This window comes from Podarcis tiliguerta (assembly GCF_965153285.1).
Source record: "Podarcis tiliguerta genome assembly, chromosome: 11".
Classification (NCBI taxonomy): Eukaryota; Metazoa; Chordata; class Lepidosauria; order Squamata; family Lacertidae; genus Podarcis; species Podarcis tiliguerta.
Window position 1 is genome coordinate 3,216,853 of NC_139544.1, and position 25,356 is coordinate 3,242,208.

Genomic DNA, 25,356 nt, shown 5'->3' on the forward strand with positions numbered 1-25,356 from the left:
AATATTTTATCTTGGTAAATATTATGTTCTGTTTTTCCTCACATACATTCTAAATATAGCAATCCAAAACAACCCAGAGAGAGAAAGAGAGCGAAATTGGAATAATCAGATGATCAGAAGCACAGAGGAAGTTTTTTGAGATGACGTTAAAGTGAGAATAATCCATTCTTAGAAATATCATCAAATTGTATGTTGCCCAAGGAAAACAGGTTTTTTTAAAAAAACCTGTTTAACTGTACGCACCACTTTCAGTCAATCAGAGGTTTAGTCAGTTTCTGAATATATTTTCCTAGTCATATATGCAGTGTGTTTTTGCTGTTATTGAGCTTCTCAGGGTAACTAAGGTTTTTTAAAATATAAAAATTCAGTAAGCTAGATAAATATGTCAGTGTTGCTGTATTTAAAATCGATACTGTACTTCACTAAGGGAGGTGGCTGGCTGATCTGAGATAAAGTCACAGCAGAGTGGAGTAGGTAGAAGAATCTGTAGCTGTCTCTGACTGAGCTCCTCCTCTGAGTTTAGATGAGAGATAGGTAAGGCAGACTAAGAGATAATACAGTGTATGTGAAACTGCCTTTGAAGACTTCTTAGAAACTTATGTTCATACAGAACACTGCTGCCAGGTTACTACCTGGAGCTGACCAAAGGGGAAAACAACCCCATCAGTTCTACACAACTAAATTGGTTGCCAGTTCTTCCCTGAGCACAATTCAAAGTGCTGGTCCTTACCTTTAAAGTTTTGGGATTCAGATATCAAAAAGACCACTTGAGCTTGCTGCCAGAGGCGCTTCTCTGAATTCCCCTGCCTTCTGAAGTGAGGTGAGGGTGGTGGTGACAAGAGAAGGCCTTTGCAGCTGTGACGCTCTCTGCATGGAATGCCCCCAGGTGCATTTTCAGTGTGGCTTTAATGTGAAAAGGTCGGGGGGGGGGGGGATGCTGCCTTTTATTCCTCTGCTTGGGGTTTATTGTTCTGCTGTGTTAATCCATATTCTTTTATTTTATTTTATTTTTATGACTGTTCTGCCCTGCCCTGAGAGTTTTGTTAAATTTAAGGAGAGTATTAAAAAAATCAATACACAGGAAGAAGAGAAGTGAAAAAAGTAAGAGGTTCACAAGAGAGAGAGAGAGAGAGAGAGAGAGAGAGAGAGATCATCAGGGAGAACTGGAACCAGGGCCTGAGGTGGTGTACATGGCCAGCTTAAAATGCAGCTAAGTTGCTCTTTTTCTCAATTCGGATCAAAGTTGGCTTGGGGAAAAATGCAGTATTTTGTATATTAAAAAATGACAAGAGAGATACAAAATAGATATGGATTGTGACTAACGTTGTGTGTATACCACTTTCCAAACCATCCGTGGAAGTGCACTTGATGCAGAGTAAATGGAAGTGTGTACTTAGCTTTAGGAAAGCATGGGGTCCATAGTAATAAGAAGGTAAAGAGCTGGAGAAGAGAAGGCGAACTTGACAAGAGAGAATGACAGAGAAGAGAGGTCTGCATGGCCAAGAGCAGCCAAGCTGCAGGATGCTGAAATTCTTCTAATATTTGGATGCAGGCTTCAAGTACCCAAGCAGTAGTTTGCAAATTGAGTTTAAACAGTTACAACGGTCTATCAACATAATCATTAATTAGCTACGCAAATATTCAGACAAAGATAAGAGAGGCAGGGAACATATGGCCCATCTAGCCTTTTGAGCAAATTACCCAAGGAATATGTAGCAGTTAAGGCTGCAATCATAAATTTAAGTTCAATATTATCATTCTTTTTGTTAAGAATATTGCACCCAACGGTAGCCAGTAAGGTGGCATGGGTGGGGCACCCTTGCTCTCCTGGCCTCCCAACACAGTGGGTCTCTGATGTTTACCAAGAGGAAAATGGGAGGGGTAAGGGGGCAGGTAAGGGGTGGGGAACTTAGCCTGGCACAGCGCAAAGAGACAGAGTCACCCTGCCTGTGCCTCTGCCCCTGCCATATGCTGCACCGAGCCAAGATCCCTGCATCCCATCCCTCCCTTGCCCCTCCCTACCTGTAGCCGCCAAGTATCTTCTGCCCCCTCAATATTTGTTTGAAGGGGGCTCAGACCCCCCCCCCCAATATTGAGAGGACCTGGTGCAATGTTGCGGAAGGCTGCACCGGCCTGCGTGGTATCTGGAGACTGTGGGGACTGGCACAGCCTAACAGAAGGCTGTGCTGGCCTGCACACGTCAAGAGATGTGTGACATCACCTGCCACATGCATGCCATGTCACCCACATGCCATGCGCTGCCCCCTAAAAATAAATAAATGTTGGGGGCAGCCTGGTGTCACTACAGTATATACATTAGTTCTGAGCACCAGAGTTGTCTGTTTCATCTTTGAGTATTGCTGCATTGTACATAAGTAATTCCATATTGAACTGCACCAGCACAACATACAGTGGTACCTCAGGTTACAAACGCTTCAAGTTACAGAAATAGTGCTTCAGGTTAAGAACTTTGCTTCAGGATGAGAACAGAAATTGGGGTCCTGCAGCGCGGCAGCAGCAGGGGGCCCTATTAGCTAAAGTGGTGCTTCAGGTTAAGAACAGTTTCAGGTTAAGTACGGACCTCCGGAACGAATTAAGCACTTAACCTGAGGTACCACTGTATTCTTAAATCAGTAGCAGGCAGTTAAAACACTGAATGGCCTGGAGAAAACTTTCAGTTCCTTTTCTTTTTATGAAAATGCATTTTGTTTTGTATGCACCAAGTAATGGATTTGAAAAAGAATTTAATTTCTTTCTCTAATATTATAGCTTTACAATAACTTCAGTCATTGGGGTGGAGCAAAGGTTCCTCATTAAAAAGTAGAACCTCTTTGATCTGTGTTAATTAAAGAGAGGCACATAGTAGATGAAATTACATTGAATATTTTGGCTTAATAACTACAGTATGTGGAAGCTCCCCACACAATTGAAAACCCTAAAGTACTTGGGGAGCCTTCAAGAGTAGAAGCAGCTCCTTGCTTCAGACCTTTGCTCTCCGTCTCACTGAAGGCTGTTAATGCAATAAAGAAGATCCTGTGGAGCAGGTGGTTCACAACAGCACACTCTTGCTCCTAGGGGACCAGATTCAATTAACCCAGCATGCTAGTGGAACCTAGCACAAGGGCTTCTGCTGGTGCAATGGGGCTCCCCGCTCTCCTCCCCCAGTGCTGACCCCAGATCCTCTCTGGAGGGTCAAGAGAGGGAGGATGAGAGGAGAAATGCTTGCAGTGATTGAATGATCAGGAGAGTGTGACCTTGAATTCCTACCCTTGCTTTTGGTTATGTGTGAGGAGCATGAGCTTCTGAATGGGGCTTTTGTCAGTGCTGAGGCTATAAGCGCAAATCCTTTGCTTGATTGTTGTGAGTTATTGTGCCTAGGTGCCCACAGACAATGTCTTGTTAGGTAGCCAACTGAAGTGAAACCTATATTGCTTATTGCTATAAGATTAGATAGTTGTATAACTTGATATTTATGATGGTATAAGACTTTTTGATAGTTTTTTCTAATAGGATCACCTACAAAGATTGGTTAGGAGAACCACTACTGGATAGCAGGTAGTCACACATTGCTATCTCTTTGCAAGCTTTATAGCACCAACTGTGCTGTCATAACTGTCAGGCATCTCTGTGACATGGACAGCATACAATGCTGGCAACACCTACCTGCTGTTTCCTTCAATTCTTCCCCATCCTCCAGTGTGATAAGTCTTTTGGTGGACTGGACTGGACTGCAAAAGGAATTCAGTTTAAATATCAAAAATTATGCCAAACCTGTGAGTGAAGAAAATGAGGAAGAAATGGTTTGGTTTCTGCATATAGTGAATACTTTGGAATGAAGATATGAAACCTGCCTCTGCAGGGAGAGAATTCCACAGCTTAGGGGCTGCCACAGAGAGCATTTCTCCTGGGCTGCCACCACCTGAACATGTAAAAATGATGGAAGAGGATTCCTACTGCCGATCTTAACACAAGAGAGTTTCTGTAGGGAAGGGGGTGGTCTTTCAAATGCCATTTAGGGCTTTAAACACTAATGTGGACATATTTAATTCAGCTGGAAAATGAATTGGCAACCAACACAACTGTTTTAAACCAGGGGTTATGTAAGTTTGAAATTGAGGCTTTCAAACCCCTGAGGCTTGTCTTTTAACCTCATGCTTTGTAAAGGTCTGAATATTTATAATGCTGGAATTGTCAGTGGTATTCTTATTTTTTAAATTATATCTAAAGTGAATCTATAATTTTAAAAAAATGTTCATTTAAAAAGATAGTTGTGTGCTGGTTTCCTAATTTTTAATAAAAGGAATAATCTAAAATTCTAATAGAATTTATTCCTTGTGATACTTCAGATGGATTTTGTTTTGTGAACTAATGATATAAAAAGCTGAATATAGTACCTTTTACAATAAATTTCCTTGAGCGTGCTGGATAGCAATGCAGCATAAGGATTGGAGTGTTGTACTATGTCCTGGGAGACTGGGGCTTGATACCTACTCAGCCATGCAGCTCATTGGGTGACCCTGGTAAGAGATTTCTTACCACCTCACCATTTCTTAGCCTAGCCCATCCCCCGGGGTTGTTGTGAAGATGAACTGGGGAGGAGGAGAATCATGTACACCACCTTGAGCTCCTTGGAAGAAAAGAGTGTGTGTGAGAGAGAGAGACTGAGTATTTTTATGCTTTTTTGTGAAAATAGTTGGGTGATAATTTGGACAAAATTACTTAAAATGCTGCATATAAATTAGACATTAAAAAAGATAGAGACAGACAGAATAAGCAGCTCAGTTATAATATATGGTTATGCAGCTATGCCTTGAGGACAGTCCATCCATTTCATATCATATGTCCTTTTGAAAGATGAGCGCTGAGGATCAAGTAAAACAGCAGGAAATTGCATAATTTATAGTGCTGGTTTTCTTTAAAAAACAAAACTGTTTTTAATAAGTTAAATCTCCCTCTTTTCTCCCTCTCCACTTTCCCCCCTCTCTACAGATTGGAGCACTGAAGGATTACTACCACTTCTACCATAGTAAAACGATTAAAAGGTCAGTTCTCTCAAGTAGAGGTACTCACAGCTTCATTTCAATGGAACCAAAGGTAAGATAACACAGCTAGCCAGTCATATAAGATGCAAGGACTTACATTTTTAATTTGAAATTTTACACTAGGAGACATTTACCTGGATGGCATCTAAGATTTCAAGAGCTGACATATTATCTGTTCATTGAGCTTCTGCTTCACATTAGGATATAATGAAGACAATATTGTATTATTAACGGATGTGCTGTCCTAAGATGTACAACCTGGTTCATAAGGGACTGGCGTATGTATCTGGTGATCTGTATATCAACCTTCACTAATTTAAGCAGCCCCAAATTAGTATAATAGTTTCTTGGTATTCTCTTTGCAAGTAGTAGCCCCGTCTTAGAATGAAGAAATATACCTTGTGACAGTAGATGGTACTGCTATGCAATCTCAAGAAACTGCATGTTATACAGCAGTTGTTCTGGCTGGGTTGCAGCCTTTGGCACAGTGTAGCAGATGTAGGTGCATTGCACCTGTGTTCACTCAGAGGCTGCAGTCCTGAAACCATTTCCTTACTTTGGAGTAGTCCAGCTGTTTGGTGAAGCACTTTGAAATGTAAATGACTTGAGGGGTATTGCATACCAGCCACACGTAATTTGTGGATAAGGTTGCTAGATGTCTGCTGTTTTTCCCTGACAAGAGCCTTCTTTAACTGCCTCACAACAGGCAGAAATGCAACACACAAACTTTTCCTAGAATGCAGAAGATGGAAAAGTTGTGCCTCTTTAATTTATTATTGTTATGCAACTTTACAATGTATGGATCTTCCATGGGGAATAGAAAGATGGTACTTATTTGACAAGTTTTTGTTTAATGTATCAGGAACAAGTTCAATTTTTGAACTTTTTGAACTACTATTAAAAAACACTTCTGTTTTTTAATAGTATATTCAGACTTCTGTTGAATTTGTAGATATCTTTTTCCTTTGTAACAGACTTCTCATGATACTTTTCCATTATTATAGCTATGCCAAACTTTGGCCCTCACTTTTTCTTTTTCTTTTAGGCTGAAATGATAGACTTTCATGTGTGTGGGGAGGGAAGGTGTGGTAAACCTCTTCCAAGCATGCCATTTCCCAAAGGTAGTTCATGGCTGGTAACATCCACTGCGTTTCCCCTCTCAGCTACCGGTTGGCTGCCATTTCCATCACAGCCAATTAAGGAACTTGTACATTTCAGTATGTGTCTTGATTCTAAGACTTGATATGCCAGTTGCTTGATGTCTTGAAGTACAACATGTACAGATAGCCAACACATCACAAGGGTTATGCTCCTGGGCATAGTCACTTAAAGCAATTGGGGGCGGGGGTTGATTGCTGGGCTTTGGGAAGTAGGCAGGAGAACTCTGACAGGGTCCCAAAGTCCTCCCAGCTGCTTCTCAGAGCCCAGCAAGCAGCCCTCCTGCTTTGGTACATGCTACCTGCCAGATAGCTTGCAGTAGTAATGTGGCACCGTCTTTGTCACAAGTACAAATCCTAGAGTATATGCATGTTAGTAGACCATGGAAGTGGAGGAAACCCACACCAAGAACTGTTATAAGAGAGTCTCATTTCTTTGGCAAGACTTAAGCAATTGTTGGTCATTTGTTGCATGTGATCTAGTTTATTTGCATTTCACAGAATATCTTAATGTTTAACCACATGGCTAATTTGGTAGCAATGTATGGAAAATTAGCACATTATAAACTCTTCTTTCTATTACTATTTTTTGTTTATCTCTCTATTAATTGTTATGTTTTCATTCTGTTCATTAAACAAGCTAGAATTTCATATTAGAATTGCCATTTGAAAAACTTGGTCTTACTAACAACATAGGATTACTGATGGAAATGAACATAAATGTTCACTGGTGAACTGAGATCTTAACTTGTTATAAAAGCCATGTTTGACTTCTTGCATTTATGGCTCGCCTTCTTCATAATTATCCTGACTGTCAGCAAATGGCTCAAAAGGTTCAGCCTTCATATTCTTAATTGTGAATGCATTTGTTTAAATGGCATATCAGAAAAAATTCTCTCCCTCGCTCTTTTCTAAGCCCTTTGTGAGATTCCATTAGTCTGCCAATCTCATTGTAGATTGCTGAACAAGAAAGATTCATCTACAACTTTACAATGATTCACTTCCTAATCAGTGTGACAAATAGATTAGGATGTGAAATGTAGTCAATAAGATTGCACTCATTCCTTTCCTTTTACTTAAACTGCTCATTAGACTGGCTGTAAGGATGGACTATCACTTTGAGATTGCGTAAATACACTGTGCTGAAGCAAGTTGTGGAAAAAAGTAGTAATATCCATTGTCCACTTTATCCTGTTATCAGAAACCTAAGCTCCAAAAAACAGGCAGGTGTCATATTCCAACAAGTTGCAGTGTTGATAGCACTTGTCTTGAAGGCAGATTAAGGTCTTTGGATTTTTACGTTGAAGGAAAGCTGGTTATTGTTCCATTAACTTGCAAGAGATGTAACACAACCTGATGAAATCTAAACATTTAATAGCATTGATCTTGCAGAGGACGTGTGTGTGTGTGTGTGTGTGTGTGTGTGTGTGTATGAGGTTTACTGTGATATATTTGGTTCCACTATGCTACATTAACTAGAGTCCTTAACTAAATCCTTAACTAGAAGTATTTCATGCATCCCACATAATGTTTAAAAGACTCAGCCCATGCATATGCTGCAAACCAGTAAAACTGCTGCTTGAGTCATGCATACAGGGCAGCATACAGGCTAACAGCCTTTATATACTATGCCAGACACATGGATCACCTGTATGAAGAACTGCATTTTTGTTAAACATGGCCTCAGCCTCAGGACCTCCCAGGTTAGGCTGGGGTGAAGCCAGGGCACATGTAATTAGAAGAGAGAGATGTTGCATCTCAAAGAGCAAGGAAGGGGCAAGACAAGTCTGATGGTCCAGTCAAGTTCTAGTGGTAAGTCATATCCAGAGGGCAGAGACTTGAAGTTCTTTCTGTGGCCTCCAAATCTGCCTCTGAACCTCATGGAGCATCAGGGCCAGAGAACGTGACACTACCATAATTTCAAGTGGGAGAATTATGCATATAAATGCAGATATTTTGAAGCTAAACTAGCACTGTCACTGCATATCATTCTGAAGGTAATTTCGAATCCCAGCTGACCTCAAGCTGCAGACAGGGGCGTATAAGGGGGGGGGGCGGTTCACCCTGGGTGCCATCATGAGGTGGGGTGACATGCTGGCTGAATCCAAACCCCCTTTTGCACAAATAAACGCTGGTGGGACCCATAGAATCCTGTTTGCCCTTTTAAGTGTCACCCTTTTAAGGAGGCTCTGCCCCTAGAGGCTGCTCTGAGGAGCGATGTGAGCCAATCCCAAGCCTCACTTCGCCAGCTCCAGAGCCGCAGAACCTTGCAGCTGCTTTGGAGGGCAGCGATTCCTCCATCCAGCCTCGTGCACCTGTGCACCAAAGCAAGTGAGCAGCATCTGCGTTCCTTTGCCTCCCCTGTTCATTGGTGCTTGGTGCTTTACTTTATATTCACTTGCTAAGTACTGAAGATCAACGAAGACAAGGTGCAGCTGCTGTATAGGGTGACATTAACTAGCACAAGGTGGTTCTATCATTAGGCCAGGCATAGGCAAATTTGGCCCTCCAGATGTTTTGGAACTACAATTCCCACCATCCCTGACCACTGGTCCTGTTAGCTAGGGATTATGGGAGTTGTAGTTCCAAAACATCTGGAGGGCTGAGTTTGCCTATGCCTGCATTAGGCAGATAGGCTTGAAGCTGCTCTGTCTCCTTGCAGAGGAAGCAGTCCTAGGTTAGAAGTGAGTAGTTGCAAAGTAGCTTTCTGACATTTTTGAGTAAGACCTGTTTGTATAACTCCTGCTATTTCCATAGATGATATTTTTATTAGAGGCTTAGGTGAATTGCTGAAACAGGGACACAGCCTAAAAGGTAAATACAAATATATGTATATATTGCCATTTTTAGGGCAATTTCCTGTTTGCTTTGAGCCTTAATTCAAATCTCTGAATAGTTATTCTAAAATTCAGTTTACACTGCTTGGCATCATGTGAGAGGAGTTTTTCAAAACAAAAATTAATCAAGAGTTATCTTAGGTCCACAATGAGTCAAGCTCGGCTCTCTGGCTTGGCCATCTTGTCAATAGAAAACAAAGTAGTGAAAGGAATTGGATTTTGATGATGTGATTTCAAAATTTGCAGAGAACAAAGTTAAAAAAAAATGTTTTAAGTGCTTATGCTCACAATGTTAAGTAAATAAACCAGAAAACAACACTTGCAACTGTAAGTACACTATCTTATTTTCCCTTCTTTTAATAATTTCAATGTTGGGGGGGGGGGAGACAAGAAATTTCCTGCTCTGGGTATCACCTGACCTTGCTACGCCACTGGCTGCAGATAAAGCTATAAAGGGCTGACGGGAGGGAGGGAGCCTCAGCAAAACCTACACAGGAGAGTGTAACTGCTCTCTAAAGCAACCATTCTTTCACTTAGAGAAAGTAAAGAGATTGCAGATTACTATTCTGAATTAGAAGACCCTGACATGAGCAGTTAACGCCATGAAGAAGGTGTTAAGTTGTGGGTGAACATATCAGACGACACAGTGATTCTTCAAACAGCTCTTCTTTATTCAGATGCCAGAACAGAACTGAACTGAAGAGCTCAGTCAGCCTGCTTATATAGAGCTCCAGAATGACGTAGCTGTAGCAACTTTCTAAAACTATACAGTCACTGAACGTCACTTTCGATCCTTCATTTGCATACAAACTATCCAATCACTGAACGTCACTTTCGATCCTTCATTTGTATAAATAACTATCTACAGTACCCCCCTGCTGGCCCAGGGTGAGAACTTCAGTACATAACAGAAGGGACAGAGTGAAATGATAACAAGGGACAAGAAAAGGAAACAAGTAGTGCCTGCCCATCTTAGCAACTCTTCTTTTTATTAAATCAAGGAAATCGGTTCTCCTGTCACTGCCCTTCTCTCACCATGTATAACACTGCTTCTCTTGAATTTCACATATTGGTAGAAATGCTGGATTATATTGAGTAGGCCCCAGAGGGGAATGTGGGATGAAAGACTAATCTGAATGAGTCATGGGATAATACAGCATGACTCTAGAGAAGCACAGACACAGCCATATTTTCATAAACCCATTTCTGCTGTATCGTGTAGCCCTTTGTAATTAATTTATATGCATTCAGCAGCTTCCTTTGGTCAAACACTGCTGTTTCCTTTTTTGCCCAGAATGTTTGGTGTGAAGCAAATAGCAGGTGTTCATGATGTGCATTTGCAATTGCACATAATCTGTATGTGCGTAGCTAGAAGAATCCCAGACAGAAAATGGAAAAGTGGATAAAGGGGGGCACACAAGCTCACAATGGGGACAATTTAAAGTCATCTTAAAATCACAGCATTTGAGATGAGAGTTATGCATTTCAGTATAAAGCATTTACTTATAAATGTAAAGTGCATGGAAATTATTTTATTATTTTTCATCTTGTCTTGGTACATATGTAGAATAATGTGGTGAAATGATTTGAAAAACAGCAGTTGAAGGCTTTCATATTTCATATTACAGAGACTCAGAATTACTCAAGGTGTATTTAGAGAGTTCAACAGGACCAGGTCCTAAAGGAATGTAGGGAGGGAGGGAGGGGGAGATTGCTGTCAGCTGCACTCTGGGAGATGTTAGAGATGTTAGGGGACTTTATTCAGTTTATGTTGCCAGCAAAGGAAAGACGGCAAGCGGCTAATCTGGCTGACAGGCTGGTGTGTTTCAGGTTGATTTAGAAAAGGAATAAAAGGAGAAATAGTTGTTTTGTATCATAAGGGGCAATAATTTTGGGGAAAAGAAAAGCTAATTTACAGAGCTGGCTGCCATAAGATCCTTTTAGCAGAGGTGAGAGAGCAAGGGAACATGTTGGAAAGAAATTATGCAGAATGCACTAGGAATGTGAAAAGAGCAAAGGGCTAGTTTTATAGGGGTCCAACAGTCTGAATTCAGAATTTGCATAACAACTTGAAATAAAGGCATGTGTCTGCCTTTTAATACTGTATATTTAGAGTTACTTTCATGATTAGGTTATTTAGCTAATTCTAAAAGGAAAGTGCAGGTTGAAACTCTTCCATATGTAAGAAACGTATGTTGAAACTCTTAAATATTTTTTCAAGAGGTTTGTGGGTTCTGAACCAGAATGAGGGCAGTGCATATAAAAAGTGTCCCAACGAACATAAAAGTGGCATCTTTATGTATTCTGTTCCCATCATCATGTAGTAAAAATGGTGGTAGCTCTCATGCATGAGAAGAAAATACAGTCGTACCTTGGAAGTTGAATGGAATCCGTTCCGGAGGTCCGTTTGACTTCCACAACGTTTGTAAACCAAAGCGTGGCTTCTGATTGGCTGGAAGCTGCAGGAGCCCCATTGGACGTTCAGCTTCCAAAAATACTGTATTGGCCCGAATATAAGCCGCAACCGCTAATAAGCCGTACCTTTAAAATTCTTGGGGGGGGGGGAGAAAAAAAGACAATACCTGAATATAAGACGCTCCCTTAAAATTGGGTTACAGGCTGAAAATTGCTGCGGTTGGTAGAATTGTAACTCAGCCAATTTAAGCCTTTAGTCTTGCAAGCCCACAAAAAGTACCATACAATTGCTAAAATCTCAAATTGCTATTCAATCTCTACAATTCCGCAGACACTTATACCTACAAATTTACTTCATTTTCTACCTCTTTTTGCCTTTTATCACATTATCATAAAGATTCCAAATATGGTAAAAACTTAGAAAAATGCTGTTTTGATTAAAAAGGTCAGAATCAAATACACATTTATACTTCGCCCATGGTGGTTTTAATCCAGAAAACATGAACACCAGAAGAGTCCTGCTCAATTTCAATAGAAAAATTATGGAACAGAAATAGCACAGACCTAGTCATGTGTACTCAGAAGTACCTCTGGGTTCAATGGAACTTACTTTCATATAAGTGTGTGGGAGTGCAGCCTAAGCAGTACAGTGGAACCTCGGGTTACATACACTTCAGGTTACAAACGCTTCAGGTTACAGACTCCGCTAACCCAGAAATAGTACAACAAAAGAACTTTGCTTCAGGATGAGAACAGAAATCGTGCTCCGGTGGCACAGCGGAAGCAGGAGGCCCCATTAGCTAAAGTAGTGCTTCAGGTTAAGAACAGTTTCAGTTTAAGAACGGACCTCTGAAATGAATTAAGTACTTAACCTGAGGTACCACTGTATATAAAATGCTCTCAAGTTTTGTTAAGACATGTGGTATCTAAAACCATGACATGAAATATTGGGGCTTAAATGTTGACCCCCCCATCAAACAAATATTCAACTTATTTTGACCATAGTGCACCTTGGATTGCTTCTACTGTATATTAAAAACATTTTGTTGTTGTTGTTGTTGTTGTTGTTATTTAGCTTAGGGTCTACTCTTTCATTCTCTTATTCATTTCAATGTCTAAGTTACTTCAAGCCAGGGATGCCATATTTTGAAGAGCAAAAAGAGGACACATTTGCCAACTTCTACTTTTAACTGTGGATCACTATGACAACTCTCATTTCAAATACCCCTTACTACATGGGCATAGCCAGGATTTTTGTTAGGGGGGGCAGAACCACAGTTAGTTGAGTATTTTTATTGATTGGGAGGGCAGCTGCCCCCTGGCTACGGCCATTCCCTACTATATGTAGGCTGTAGAAGCTGTGATATACTGCTAGTAGCAAGGTGCTGTTGCTGCTGACTTTGCGGCTGACTTCAGAATAGTACACTAACAGTAGGTGTCCGAGAATAGACACCACAAAGCCACTGCTTCCCATTTTGAAGGATTTAGGCACTAAAGAAGTGACAATTTCCCAGCCTTTCTCCCTCCCTTGCAATGCACCCACAGGGGGTTTGAAGCTGCCTCTAACCGCCACCCCTCGAACAAGCCGGGGCACAACAGAGCTTCTGTCCCATTTATTTTTGCCCCCTTGGAAGAAGGGAGACAGAAAAAAGACGGAGAGTCCACATACCCCAGGCTTGATGCAGGCCAGGACTGGCGGGGAAGAGATGGGCGGGGAAGGAGCCGCCCTCCAGCGGTCGCAGCCGTGGAGCCTGGCTTCTCCTGCCCTGGGGTTGTGTCTGCCTGCTTCCCTTGCTCCACACAGCAAACATTGTTTCCTCTGCCACCTCTTCCCTTAGACTGGCTAACTGACCAGTCCTGCTCCTCCTTTCTGTCCATGGATTAATAGTACTTGATGACCTTGGGGACAAGGTGTGGGCAAGGTGTTTTGGTATTTGGAGATGCTTCTGCAAAACTCGTTGGGGTTCTAAATGATGTTTGCAAAGCATTATGCTTTCTGGGCTATTTTGTCATCAATGGAACGCATTAAAATGATGTACGTATGCTGTGCCCTAGGGGCATTTAATCTCATGAGTTAATAATGTAATCCTACTATTACCTTGGTATAAATGCTCGGACACTAGAATACCTCTTCTGAATACATGCTTGTGTTTCCTTGAGCAGAATTTAACTCAGTGCATGATTTGTCAGTAGAATAATTTATTTTGTAAATGATCTGAAGGGCTTATATATGGCCTGAGCTGTAATGCTAGGGCAAGTAGAAAAGAATTCAGTTTGATGGCTCAACCATGCCTTTAATATAATATTAACACATTTTTGAACACAAAAGCTCAAAACATTGCTATTTCAGAATCTGAACCCCCAAAGTAATTGAAAAGGGCAGATTATTAAAATTACACCTCTGAAATACCTTTGATTCTTCATCAGATAATTTGTATTTCTAAAATGATGTTTGCTTGATAACATATATTAGATAAAATTATGGGGCTTTACTTTAGTTTAATAAAAAGTTAATATGAACTTCACAGTGCAATGGGAGGTTCATGGATCAAACATCAAATGTGCAATTAATCAAATGATGTGATCATAAAACAGGAAAATAATGGAAGATTTTCAGATCCCCCCTCATTCCTTTTTAATTCTTCAGCAATGCAGAGCTTTTCACTGGAACTAGGGGGACGCCATGGCTTTGCAGATAAAGAAGAAGCAGGCTGTGCTGGACAACTAAGCAAAATCAGCTTTACTCCATCCCACAGTTAGCCACCTCTCTGGATCTCTGGTCATCCATATTCCTCTTAGAGGACTACTGAGAGAGGGGGGCAGTGTAAAAAGAGACCCTGGGCCATTTTTGAGGCTTTTATTAGGGCCATGTTAAGTATCATGATTTAGTTTACTGAAATTGAGAGTCCTTAAATGCATTACTGCACAGCTTTCCAAACTTGTGTGGTGACATGTTAGTGTGTCAATGCTGTGTGTAGGTGTGTCACACAAACGCTCCCTGTACTCCTCCCAGGGCTGGAGAGGGATTTGTTTAACCTCTGATTTGCTCGTAAACCTGAATTACTGTGTGACTAAAATGATGCATGTCTGAAAAGCATGTCACCGACATGAAAAGTTTGGAAAGCTATGCATTACTGTGTGTTTAATTCTGGAATGTTCCCCAGTAATTCTTGTGTAATTGGTTAACTCTGGTCATATTGGAGGTTTCTTATTACAGTGTCCATTTTGTTGTGTGAGTTGTTGTTGTTGAGTGGTTTAGTTGTGTCCGACTCTTCATGACCCCCTGGACCAGAGCACGCCAGGCACTCCTGTCTTCCAATGCCTCCCAGAGTTTCATCAAACTCATGTTGGTCACTTCTATAACACTGTCCAACCATTTCGTCCTCTGTCGTCCCCTTCTCCTTGTGCCCTCCATCTTACCCAACATCAGAGGCTTTTTTTCCAGAGAGTCTTTTCTTCTTATGAGGTGGCCAAAGTATTTGAGCCTCAGCTTCAGGATCCGTCCTTCCAGTGAGCACTCGGGGTTGATTTCCTTCAGAATGGATAGGTTTGATCTTTTTGCAGTCCATGGGACTCTCAAGAGTCTCTTCCACCACCACTTGTTTGAGTACTTGACTGTAATGGCTTCATTTCCAGGAACACTGAAGAAGAGGCAGTGTTAGATAACTCTCTCTCTAAACACAATGCAGGAGGAGTGGTGCTGTTTCTGTGTGAATACATGTGACAGAAAGAAGTATAGAAGATGTTCTCCCAAAGAAGCAGTAAGGAGAAGTCTGCTGGAAGGAGAAAGTGGGAACCTCTGAGAAACAGCTGCATGGCCAAGCTAGGTCATGTGCAGAAGGTTGAGAGCAAGTACTGGAAAGAGAGAAAGACACAGAAGCTGTAATCTTCAACTAAGAAAAAACTGAGCCCATGCTTGGATAAGCATATGAATATAAATACTTTGCATATATTCTTACCTAGCTATATGTTCTGCAAGTAAAATCTTTTGAATATTTTAGCAAGTGTTTGGACATAGTTTTAATTTCAAGAAAAGAATCAGTATTGCACGTGGTTTGGCTTCCTGGCTGCAATTTAGCTACTCTGCCAACAGGCCAGCCAACCCACAAGGCCAGGTGAGGTGGCTGCTTCAGGCAGCAGAATTCACAGGGGTAGCAGATCCTGATGTAGATCTTTATCCCACCCCCTTGTTCCTGATGTAGATCTTCACTCACCCTTTCTTCCCTGGCTGGGGGAGACACCATTTTGTGGTTCACCCCAAGTGTTAATATGTCTTGGGCCAGCCCTGGTTCTTTCACACACAAAATACAGAACTTGATAAATGTGCTTCTTCCTTTGCTGCATGCTGCCCAACAAGGCAGTTAAACCTTTCCCCTATAGCAACTCTTGCTGCTTTGCTTATGACAAGGCGAACTGTGCTGAGTACTTGCCAATTTACTATCACCAGGTGACAGTCTTCCTGTGGAATACCCTGAGGTATGTCAGAACTTTATGAATTGACAGTTCTTAGTTCAGCTGTCTGGCAGCAGAGCTTTTGAACAAATTCCTGTTGGCCAAACCATTGATTTAAGACTAAACAAAGACACACAGATATCAAAGTTCAGCCGAAGTACAGCAAAATCCAGCCTAAAATTGGATGCTGTGAAGAGATACTACATCACAGGACAACACAGGAGTGGTTTCCATAGTCAAATAAGAAAAATAGGGCAGAATAATTTATCAGATCTTCATCATGTAGAGCTTAAAGTATGAGAGTAAGATGAGAATAAAGTATTGTTAGTGGTAAAACTACTTCAAAGTTGGGTCAACACCTTATCTCCCCAGTAATAGCAGCTGCTTGGGAAAATAACCTATAATTCTGATAACTAAACAGAATTCCAATACGCTGCTGCTTATTTTACAGCCCAGCCACAAAATCTGGTGTTGCCTGAGGCAAATGAGATACTGGAGTGAGACTGGTTTAGGTGAAGTGAGTCACTTGGTGGCACTACGGGTACTTCCAGACAGGACTTTACTAAGGAATCAGTGTTGCTCATGCATGCATGTTTTCCCACAGTTTCCATACAATGTTGTCGTCAAAATGCCAGGGCCCCTCATTGTAGGGGGCAAGTCAGCGCCCCTGGCAGAATCGTCTCCAATGGCCTGCAGGCTCTTACCTATGCCCTTCTTCTTCATGAAATCTACAAGATTATTAGCAATAACTTCAGCTGGTTTTTCTCTTTTTGAGCCTTTCTCCAGAGTGAAGTGACGGAGATACTTGGCTCTGTGTGCAGAATACTGCTGTTCTGTGATGATACTGGGGAACTGCTGAACTGAATTGTCTGCTTTCAGCCACAGTCAGTTTCACCCTTCTGACAAAGATAATCCAATTCCTGGTCCAGGGATTTCATATTTTTTTCTTGAGCCCTCTTGACTTTATTGTGATCAACTACCAGTCTCTTCTTCAGTGATCAAGTCAGCATCCATAAAGGTGGCAGTGGTGATGGCTGCTGTGGCAAGGAGGCCAACGCCCTATCTGATGCTCTGCATGGCAACTTTATTCTACTGTATTGTACTCTATTTTTCTTAGAAGTGGAAGGCGCACTTGGTTTTCCTAATGTCAGTTCATAACTTCCATCTTGGCCATCAGCTATTTGTGGGGGGATTTTTATCATCAGCAGAGAAAATAATTGCATTTGATGCAATCTGCTTACTTCTCTGCTTGTATTCAGCAAGCCTTCTCCTCTTGCCGCTTCCGCGTTTTGGCTTATTTGTTATGCTCAGGCATATGCAATATAACTAAAAGTTCTTGACAATAATTTTTAAAGATTTTTCTGCAATTTTACACACATGTTTTCACCCTTTTTTTTTAATAAGACAAGTTTAAAATTATTGAGAATTCCACAAAAATGCAAAATAGCCAATATTTTTATGTGGTTATTTACCAGGTAAAACTAAATTTCATTATTTAACCAAAACATATTTTAAATTCCCAAGTCATGTTACAACTTTTTAACACCCCTAATTTTTGAAAGTTGAAAAATTCAACACACCCTAATCCCTTAATGTTGCTACCGTGAGAGGGGGGAGGGACTCTTAATGCTTTTTTCTACAAATTTTCCCTTTCATTTTGTTTTCCCCCCATCTTTCCTTCAATATAAGCACAGCTGTCATCACCTTTTTCTTCGCAGGATTACTATGTTTGCACACAAAGTGTTTATCTTTTAATGCTCCTTCCTCATGTTAAGTTTCCTTTTCTAACTTGAAACAATTCTGGTCTTTGAACTTCTCTAAGCAGTGAAACCTTATCCATAGTTTTCTAACTGTCTGTGTATCATTTCCTTATTTATTTAGTGTTTTAATCTTTATACATTTTATATTCCCTCCCTCTCTCTCTCTCTCTCTCTCTCTCTCTCTCTCTCTCTCTCTCTCCCCTTTGCAGGTTTCTGTTCTTCGTTATGCAATATTTCCTACCATATTTACTCTGCTATAGTTTCTCCCTCAGTCTGTGGCTCAGTCTGTAACTCCACATAAGAACATGAGGAGAGGCTGCAGGATCTGTCCAATGGCCTGTTCTGTTCAGCATCCTGTTCTCACAGTGACCAACTAGATGCTTTTCAAAGCCCTCTCCCTCCTGTGGTTTCCAGCCACTGGTATTCAGAAACTTTATTGCCTCCAGCTGTAAAGGCACTGAGCTGAGCATCAAGGCTAGCAGCTATGATAGCCTTGGCCTCCATGAATTTGTCTAAGCCTCTTTTAAAGCCAGTATCGGACAGAATCTACATTGCTTATGGACAATTACCTGCAGTTGTTCACACTATTTTTTTCAGTTGTCAGTGACTGCCTCCAATTAACACTCTCCTCACTCCTCTCTCTGCCCATGAAATACCTTAAGGATGAGCAGAATTCTCACTTCTTTTGCATTAAATTTTGTTTTTCTCTTTTCCCCAACCTGTTTTTTAATTAATCTCTTCTTCTTTGATTGATTGATTTCTTCTTTAATTGCTTTCTCTCTTCTTTGATTATTTTATCAACACACAGATCTTTCTTCTTCAGACATTCACAGTTTTGCTTCCTACTTCCAAGGTATTCAACAGGTATTTATTTTTGTCTCTTATTTGGCCTCCCCACACAGTAAACACTTTACTAGCTGGTGGAATAATGTTTTGAAAAAATATACTTGAACATGTGTATTCTGGATTTTTTTTGGTTTGTGTTTAGTGCTTTTCTTTTTGTCCCTGGATTTTGCTAGCCATACATATTTGCCTTAAACAATGGAAGCATTCCATAGAAAACAGAAGGGACCCCCCAAAAAATCCTATCAACATATATACATCAAGTCATAGTGGGGATGGATTCTTGCCTAGAATAGGTGATTCCAAACACTCCCAACTGCCTGGCTATAAACAAAATAGTGTGGGGTTTCTTTGGGTTAAATCTCATTCTCAGAGGTCACTTCCAGATTACGTCTTTATTGAGTATCTGATCTTATTTGTGTATGTGGTCATCAGGTGCACTGGGTTCTACCCAACATGGGAGCACAGTGTGCATGTGATGTCACACAGTGGGAGGAGGCCCAATGGGGCCTAGTGGCAGCCTGGGAGGTGCTTGACGGGACCCTCTAGCTGCAGAATATTGAGGGGGCCTCATCCTCCATGGCCCTGCATAGATGGCACACCTAGTGGTCATTATATGATGCTATGCCAAGTAGGGCTGGATGATATATTGGAAAATTGTCTGAAACCAGTATGGCGTTCAGATCGCAATACCGATTTCAGACATTTTGAGCTGGCAATACATGGTGATGGCCCCGAAGCCATAATGTATTCCTAGCTCAAATTGCTTGCAGACAGGTGCAAAGGTGCAGGCAGGCAGACAGAGCCTGAGAAGGTGCTTGGCTGGAACCTTTTTGAGGCTCCACCTGCCTGCCAGCCTCCACCTGAGTGGTCAGGGGAGGAAAAGAGAGCCTGCCCAGGTGGAAGCAGGCAGGTGTACAGAGCCTGAGAAAGTTCCGGCTGTGCACCTTCTTGGGCTCCACCTGCCTGCCTGCCTGCACTTTTGAGGAAGCTCCTGTGCCCCTCTGACTTATGTCAGAGCAGTATGGGGGGCTCGCTGCCGGAGCAGTATGGGGGGCTTGCTTCCCATTCCCCTGCTGAGCAGTTAAAGGAAGCCCCACCCCTCCCTCTTCTGTGAGCTGGAGCAGTATGGAGGCTTGCTCAGCTGTAGGTCTGAGTAATGTTTCTCAGTTGCTTTTTCGTCCCCTAAGGTGGGGAGAAAGAAGCAGCTGAGATACATTCCAGACATTGTGGTATATTAGCATATTGTGATATTTAGCTGCTAATATATCACAATGTTGAAAACCAGATATCGCCCACTTTCCAATGCTTTTGGGGAAGCAGGTTTGTTGTGTGAAAGTTGCAAATCAACTTAAATGTGTGGCCTGAACTTGCCAGTATGTGATTTAATCTGACTTCAAAATAGCAACAGCCTGAAAGTGATGTGTTTCTCTTGTAGGACTTAAAAGGCCACCTCACTGTGGTTTTCAAAGCAGCAACCATGTCAGTGGTTGGTGAGTTGAGGCAAGAATGCTACGTTGCTACACTACATTGCTAGTGCAACAAAGAGATCTGGATTTGGTCCATTGCTGAATCATGTGATGGCAGCAGTGCTGGTTCAGGATCAAACAGATCCTTTGCCAGGCAAACACTGAGATGCTGTGGCGGAGGCTGGCAGAACAAGGCTTGTTAGATGGACACCTTTTTTCCTCAACCGAACCTTTCCACTCTGGTGGATTGGGGTTTTGGATTGCAGCCTTGGTATATTGTAAGCCTTTATTTCCTAAGAGCAAGTTGATGACTCATGGGGACTGCTTTGCTTTCGGAAATATTGCATCTTATTCTGTTTCTCTTTCTTTTTTCTTTTAATGCCCCTTTTAATGTTAACTTGGGACAAGTCTTATCCACTAGAAGAGCATTTATGAAATACTGCATTGAATACAAAAGCGATCTCTGAGATGACAAGACTGGAAATAATGTATTTTAAACAATTATTTAGATTTCAATATGGCTTGGCTTTGATTTCTAGACATTCAGGAAATAGAAATATAGAACTTTTGGAATTGAACTGAATGAGAAAATGTGCACAATTACTCCTACAGCTAAGTGTGGCATTATGAAATGTTTAAATGTGAAGAAGCCTTGTTTTTGCAGCCTCTCATTTTCTCCAGAAATGAAAATCTGTATAATCAATTACTCAATATATTTTCTTCTTCTTCAGGGCGTATGAGCGTCAAACTATTGATATTTCAAAAATGAAAACTTTTTAAAAACCACTTAAAAAATATCAGCTATTAGAGAAATGTGTCCGTACATCCATACAATATTCATAGGAAACTACTGACATTACTAGAAAATAGCTGCTAAGACTAAAACCCACAGACACTTACAACTTACACTGTGGACTCAGTGCAAATTAAGACACATTTTATAAATAGAAGACAGTGATTCTCTGCTTTAGCTCCACCCATATAATCAGTGCAATTACAAAAAAAAACAATTTTTAAACTATGGTAACCCAGCACATGGTGAAACTCACTTAAAAATCAAAAAGAAGCAGTTCCCCAACAGTAATCCCATATGACTTTGAACACATACAGTTGGCTAATTTTTTTGCAACTTTCTTTACTAATTTATACCCAGCTAGGAATAAATTTAATTTGATTATCAGCATTTTATCAGCTTTGCTCAAATATTAGGAATTGTAGAAAATAAAGCAAGATAACATACAGGCCAACACATGCCAAAACAGACTGGCTTTGGCTACCTTTAAGTACTGTGGAGCAGTACGTAGGTTTTAAATTTTTGGCTAGTATGTTATTACTAGGGGCTGCACCATTGCCCACTTTGCTCCCCATGCCCCCATTATTCCCCCTACATTTACCCCCTAGAGCAGGGTGGTCTAGCATCTCAGACCAAGTGGGCCATAAAAGTACTTCGATACAAAACCTGTGAGCTGTGCACTGAATTAAATTTCCATATTGTAAATTAAATAGTTCACAATATAGTTAATATTATTTAAGACACACACTTAATATATTTTATTGAAAATATAATTAAACTAATTATATTTAAAATATTTATTTTTAAAAATAATACACAAACATATGTATGCACTTTTGTTAACAACATAGATATTGAATCCTTGTCAGGAGAAAAAGGAGGGGTTTTAAGAATTGTAATAGTGATATCATTATCATCATTATTATTTTAGAAGGCTTCTAGCAAAAATGATTCACGCCTCCTGTGAAGCCAGTAAATAAATGCAGCCCAAGAGTGGAATTTGCTGCCAAGAAGTGTGGTGGAGTCTCCTTCTTTGGAGGTCTTTAAGCAGAGGCTTGACAACCATATGTCAGGAGTGCTCTGATGGTGTTTCCTGCTTGGCAGGGGGTTGGACTCGATGGCCCTTGTGGTCTCTTCCAACTCTATGATTCTATGATTCTAAGAAGAATGCGCAGGGGGGAGGAGAATGGCTCCCGGAGCCCCCGCCTGGCCTTAGCAGGTGGGAGTGGCCTGGTGGCAGAAGGTGCCACTGGACTGAGAGCTCGTAGGGCGAAGTGAGGGGCTTGTTCAGCAGGGAGAGGTGGCTAGCTGTGTTGGGGTGGGAAGAGAGGAGGAGGAGGAGGCACTACTGTAGCAGCAGCAGTGGAGGAGGAGGAGGAGGGCAGACTACATGGCTGCTGAGGCAGGTGGTGCTCAGCTCCACTCTGCCAGGTGAGCAAGTGAGCAACAGTCTACCACTGCTGTTGTGAGTGGCACACGGGAGGCAGCTCCAGAGCAGCCGTACCTCCACTGCCACCATTGGGGGATCAAAGTAGTGCAGCACAGACTTCCTTCCTTGGAGTCGGCCATGGAGGATCTCCACAAGGACACTGCAGGACAGCACAGCCTGCAGGCCCCCCTTCCGTTGTCCACCAGGGGCTGCCAAAAAAGGCCTCCCCACCCCACGCAACTTCTAAACTCACTTTTCACTTTCCCAACCACATTTCTGAAGCCACTTTTCTTTTCTGCATCCTTGCTTTGTGACCCTGTTTTCACCTTCAGCCCCATGTCTATAGCTAACCCCCTCATTTTGTGCAACCTCCCTTGCACATAGACCACACCCATTGTAACCTCCCGCATCTCCCACACCCACCAAGTGCTCTTTCCATCTTCCTCCTGACTTTGAAGCCATCATCCCCTCCTAGTCTTCAGATCCTTTCACCCCCTTGCTTTCATCTTTAACCCATTCCCAAGCCTGCTATTCCCTTCTCTTTTTGCAGCCCCCTTTGCTCTCCCATTTTCACCTTTATTTCCTTTCCCTGCCTCCTTACTTTTCACAACTCTTCATTGCACACAGACCACCCCCCCCCCCGCCCGTTCCCACCTCTCTCCTGTTCTCAGCCTTCTTTGCACTCACAACTGATGCTAATATATGATACTGTATCTTTAAGATGAACAGGATTTTAAGAGCAAGGCTGTTAGTTTATTAAGTTAGAGAATGTTAGTTTAAGTTGATGGATGCTGTACACATGTGGGTGTTTGCTTGTTAATAAAATATATTTTCTAAATTACTGCACTGAATTCGGAACTTCATGCTGAAGATAACGCATGGTGCCAGGAGTGAAATTCAGGATTGTGGGAAGGTGCTATAGAATATTTGAGGGCTCTTTATCTTTCTCACATAAGAAGGCTAAGGAATGGAAGAGTTTCTCACTTCTCCCTCTACTCAAACAATGGTAGACGTTTGAGAAAAGAAAGGGTGGAGGGACACAGGTGGGGGAAAAAATGTTTTTTAAAAAATGGCACACAGTTGAATAAAGCAGGGATGGAGGAAAACTGAGGACTTGTTCAAACTGGTTTGTTGTTGTTTTTTTTAAAAAAAGTAGAAATAGCAGAGATGGTATAACACAGAAGCTAACACCAAAAAGCTCAACACAACAGAGCCTTTCCTAATTCAATTCTTGCAATCGTCAGTCTTCTCAAATCTCTACGGCATGAGGGAGAATTTATGGGAGCTGAAGGGACGTGTGCATCATGTGGGAGCCACTTCCAGTCGTGCACGGTGGCCTCTGTATTCTGAGTGATGCTGCAGGCAGTTGGCATACTTGAAAGAAGGCCACTCATGTTCAGATTACACAGGACACAGAAGGAATCAGTAGTGTTTATTATTTTGTAGGAAACACTGGAAAAATCAAATGTGCATTTGTCCTTTGCTGCTGTGTGTTGGTTTTCTCAACCCTGGATGAACTCTGCTTGCAGCTTCTATTGCTGACCTTAAAGAGTCACCCTGCACAAGGGTTGCAAAGTCCTGGAAATCCAAACTAGGATATTTACCGGAAAGGTCGATAGGTTTGCAGAATAAAGTGCAGTAAATTTCCTGTAAATATACCATATGTCAGCTACTCCATAAGCCTTTGACAGAAGTTTAAAACCCCCCAGCATGAAACATTTGTATTGCAATGTGATTCAGAGATGCATTTCTTAGATATAATGTGAAAAGAACAGGTTAGCAACTGTTCTGTGCTACACTTTATAGAAAATAATCTACAGTGGTTTTGATGTGCTGTATGTGGGTGGTGATTATATTTCTTTTTTAAAATGAGAGACTATTGTTATTTTGATTATATGTTCTGTTTTGTTTTCTCTGCTCTCATCAATATCTAATCTTGTAACATATACCAAAAGGTTTCATTGTGGCTATGGTAATATTCCATTCAAAAGAAAGAGAACAAAAAATAGGTAGCAATTCACTTCAGAAGAGATTATTTATCAAACTTCATGCACAGCTGAATGTTCAGAAGCATTTTAAAAATAAAACATTTTCCAGGAAAGTAAAGAGCTGAACAATGAGCAGCAGGTTAAATTACAACAGGTAACTTAAAAGGGATGCCAAACAGAAGATGATCAAGGTTCCAGGTCATGTTTTCAAACTAAGTTACTTATTGTCAGAAACTTATTGAAGATTCTGAATTCCACAGAAAGGACTTGCAGATCTGAGTAGGCTATGTATAATTGGGATACAATAAATACATCGAATATTTCACAAAATCATTATTTTTAAACAGTCATTTATGTATTATTTGCTATGTAGTTGACTCTCAACTTAAATGGGATTTACGTTCTGGGCATAGCATGTAAAACCAAAACCGCATATAGTCAAAACACTCACTCTCTGCACCTCTGAATGATCTTCCGAGGTGAGTGTAATGGTGGCTGAGATTGTCTATGGTTCCCCACCCCCACTGGAAGCCTGCCCCCATTGTTTGATTGAATGATTGATTGATTGATTGATTGGGAGGTAAGCAAATTAAGCACATAAGTTGCAAGTAGACTGCATTCATTCCTTCTCTGTCATGATCTTGTGCATGTAATAACAGAAAAACCACCCTGCGTTCTTAACAACTGTATAGCTTGAAAGCCTGTTTTAAGAGTATATAAGGCACTGTGCTCTCTCTCTCCCCCCCACACTTACTTTTAAGAAAAGTAGTACATTAACCTGAATTTTGCACCAAGAAATATATTCAGCTCCTTTTTTTGGAACAAACAACTGCAGATTTTATAGATTTATTTAGGATAACCATGGTGTTGTTTTGGTATTTACCACATGTTTTCCTTATTGACAGGTGGAATGGATAGAACAGCAGGTTGTAAAAATAAGGACAAAGAGGGATTACAAACCTGGTGGCATCCAACCCGTGTATTTTAATGATCCCAAATGGCAAAGTATGTGGTACATGGTAAGTTCATATAGGCTATTTCTTGACTAAAATGTTTCATGGTAAACAAAATAGAATGCCATAACTTTGTTTTATGGGAAGCAATAAAGGTTATGAAACTTGATCATATGAGCTGTCACCAATTCAGGATCTGTGTTTAGAATTCCAATACG

General features: G+C 41.2%; 1 protein-coding gene across 6 annotated transcripts in view; it reads left to right on the plus strand.

Annotated features, from left to right (window-relative positions):
• PCSK5 (proprotein convertase subtilisin/kexin type 5) overlaps positions 1 to 25,356 on the plus strand; it is a 154,834-nt gene that overhangs the window by 15,666 nt on the left and 113,812 nt on the right. For 5 of the 6 annotated variants that reach the window (XM_083403368.1, XM_083403369.1, XM_083403371.1 and 2 more), the window contains exons 2-3: positions 4,990 to 5,094; positions 25,091 to 25,204. In XM_083403368.1, the coding sequence (XP_083259494.1) occupies positions 4,990 to 5,094; positions 25,091 to 25,204 (219 nt within the window). The remainder of the gene's footprint in view (positions 1 to 4,989; positions 5,095 to 25,090; positions 25,205 to 25,356) is intronic. The other variant, XM_083403373.1, reaches the window with a different exon arrangement.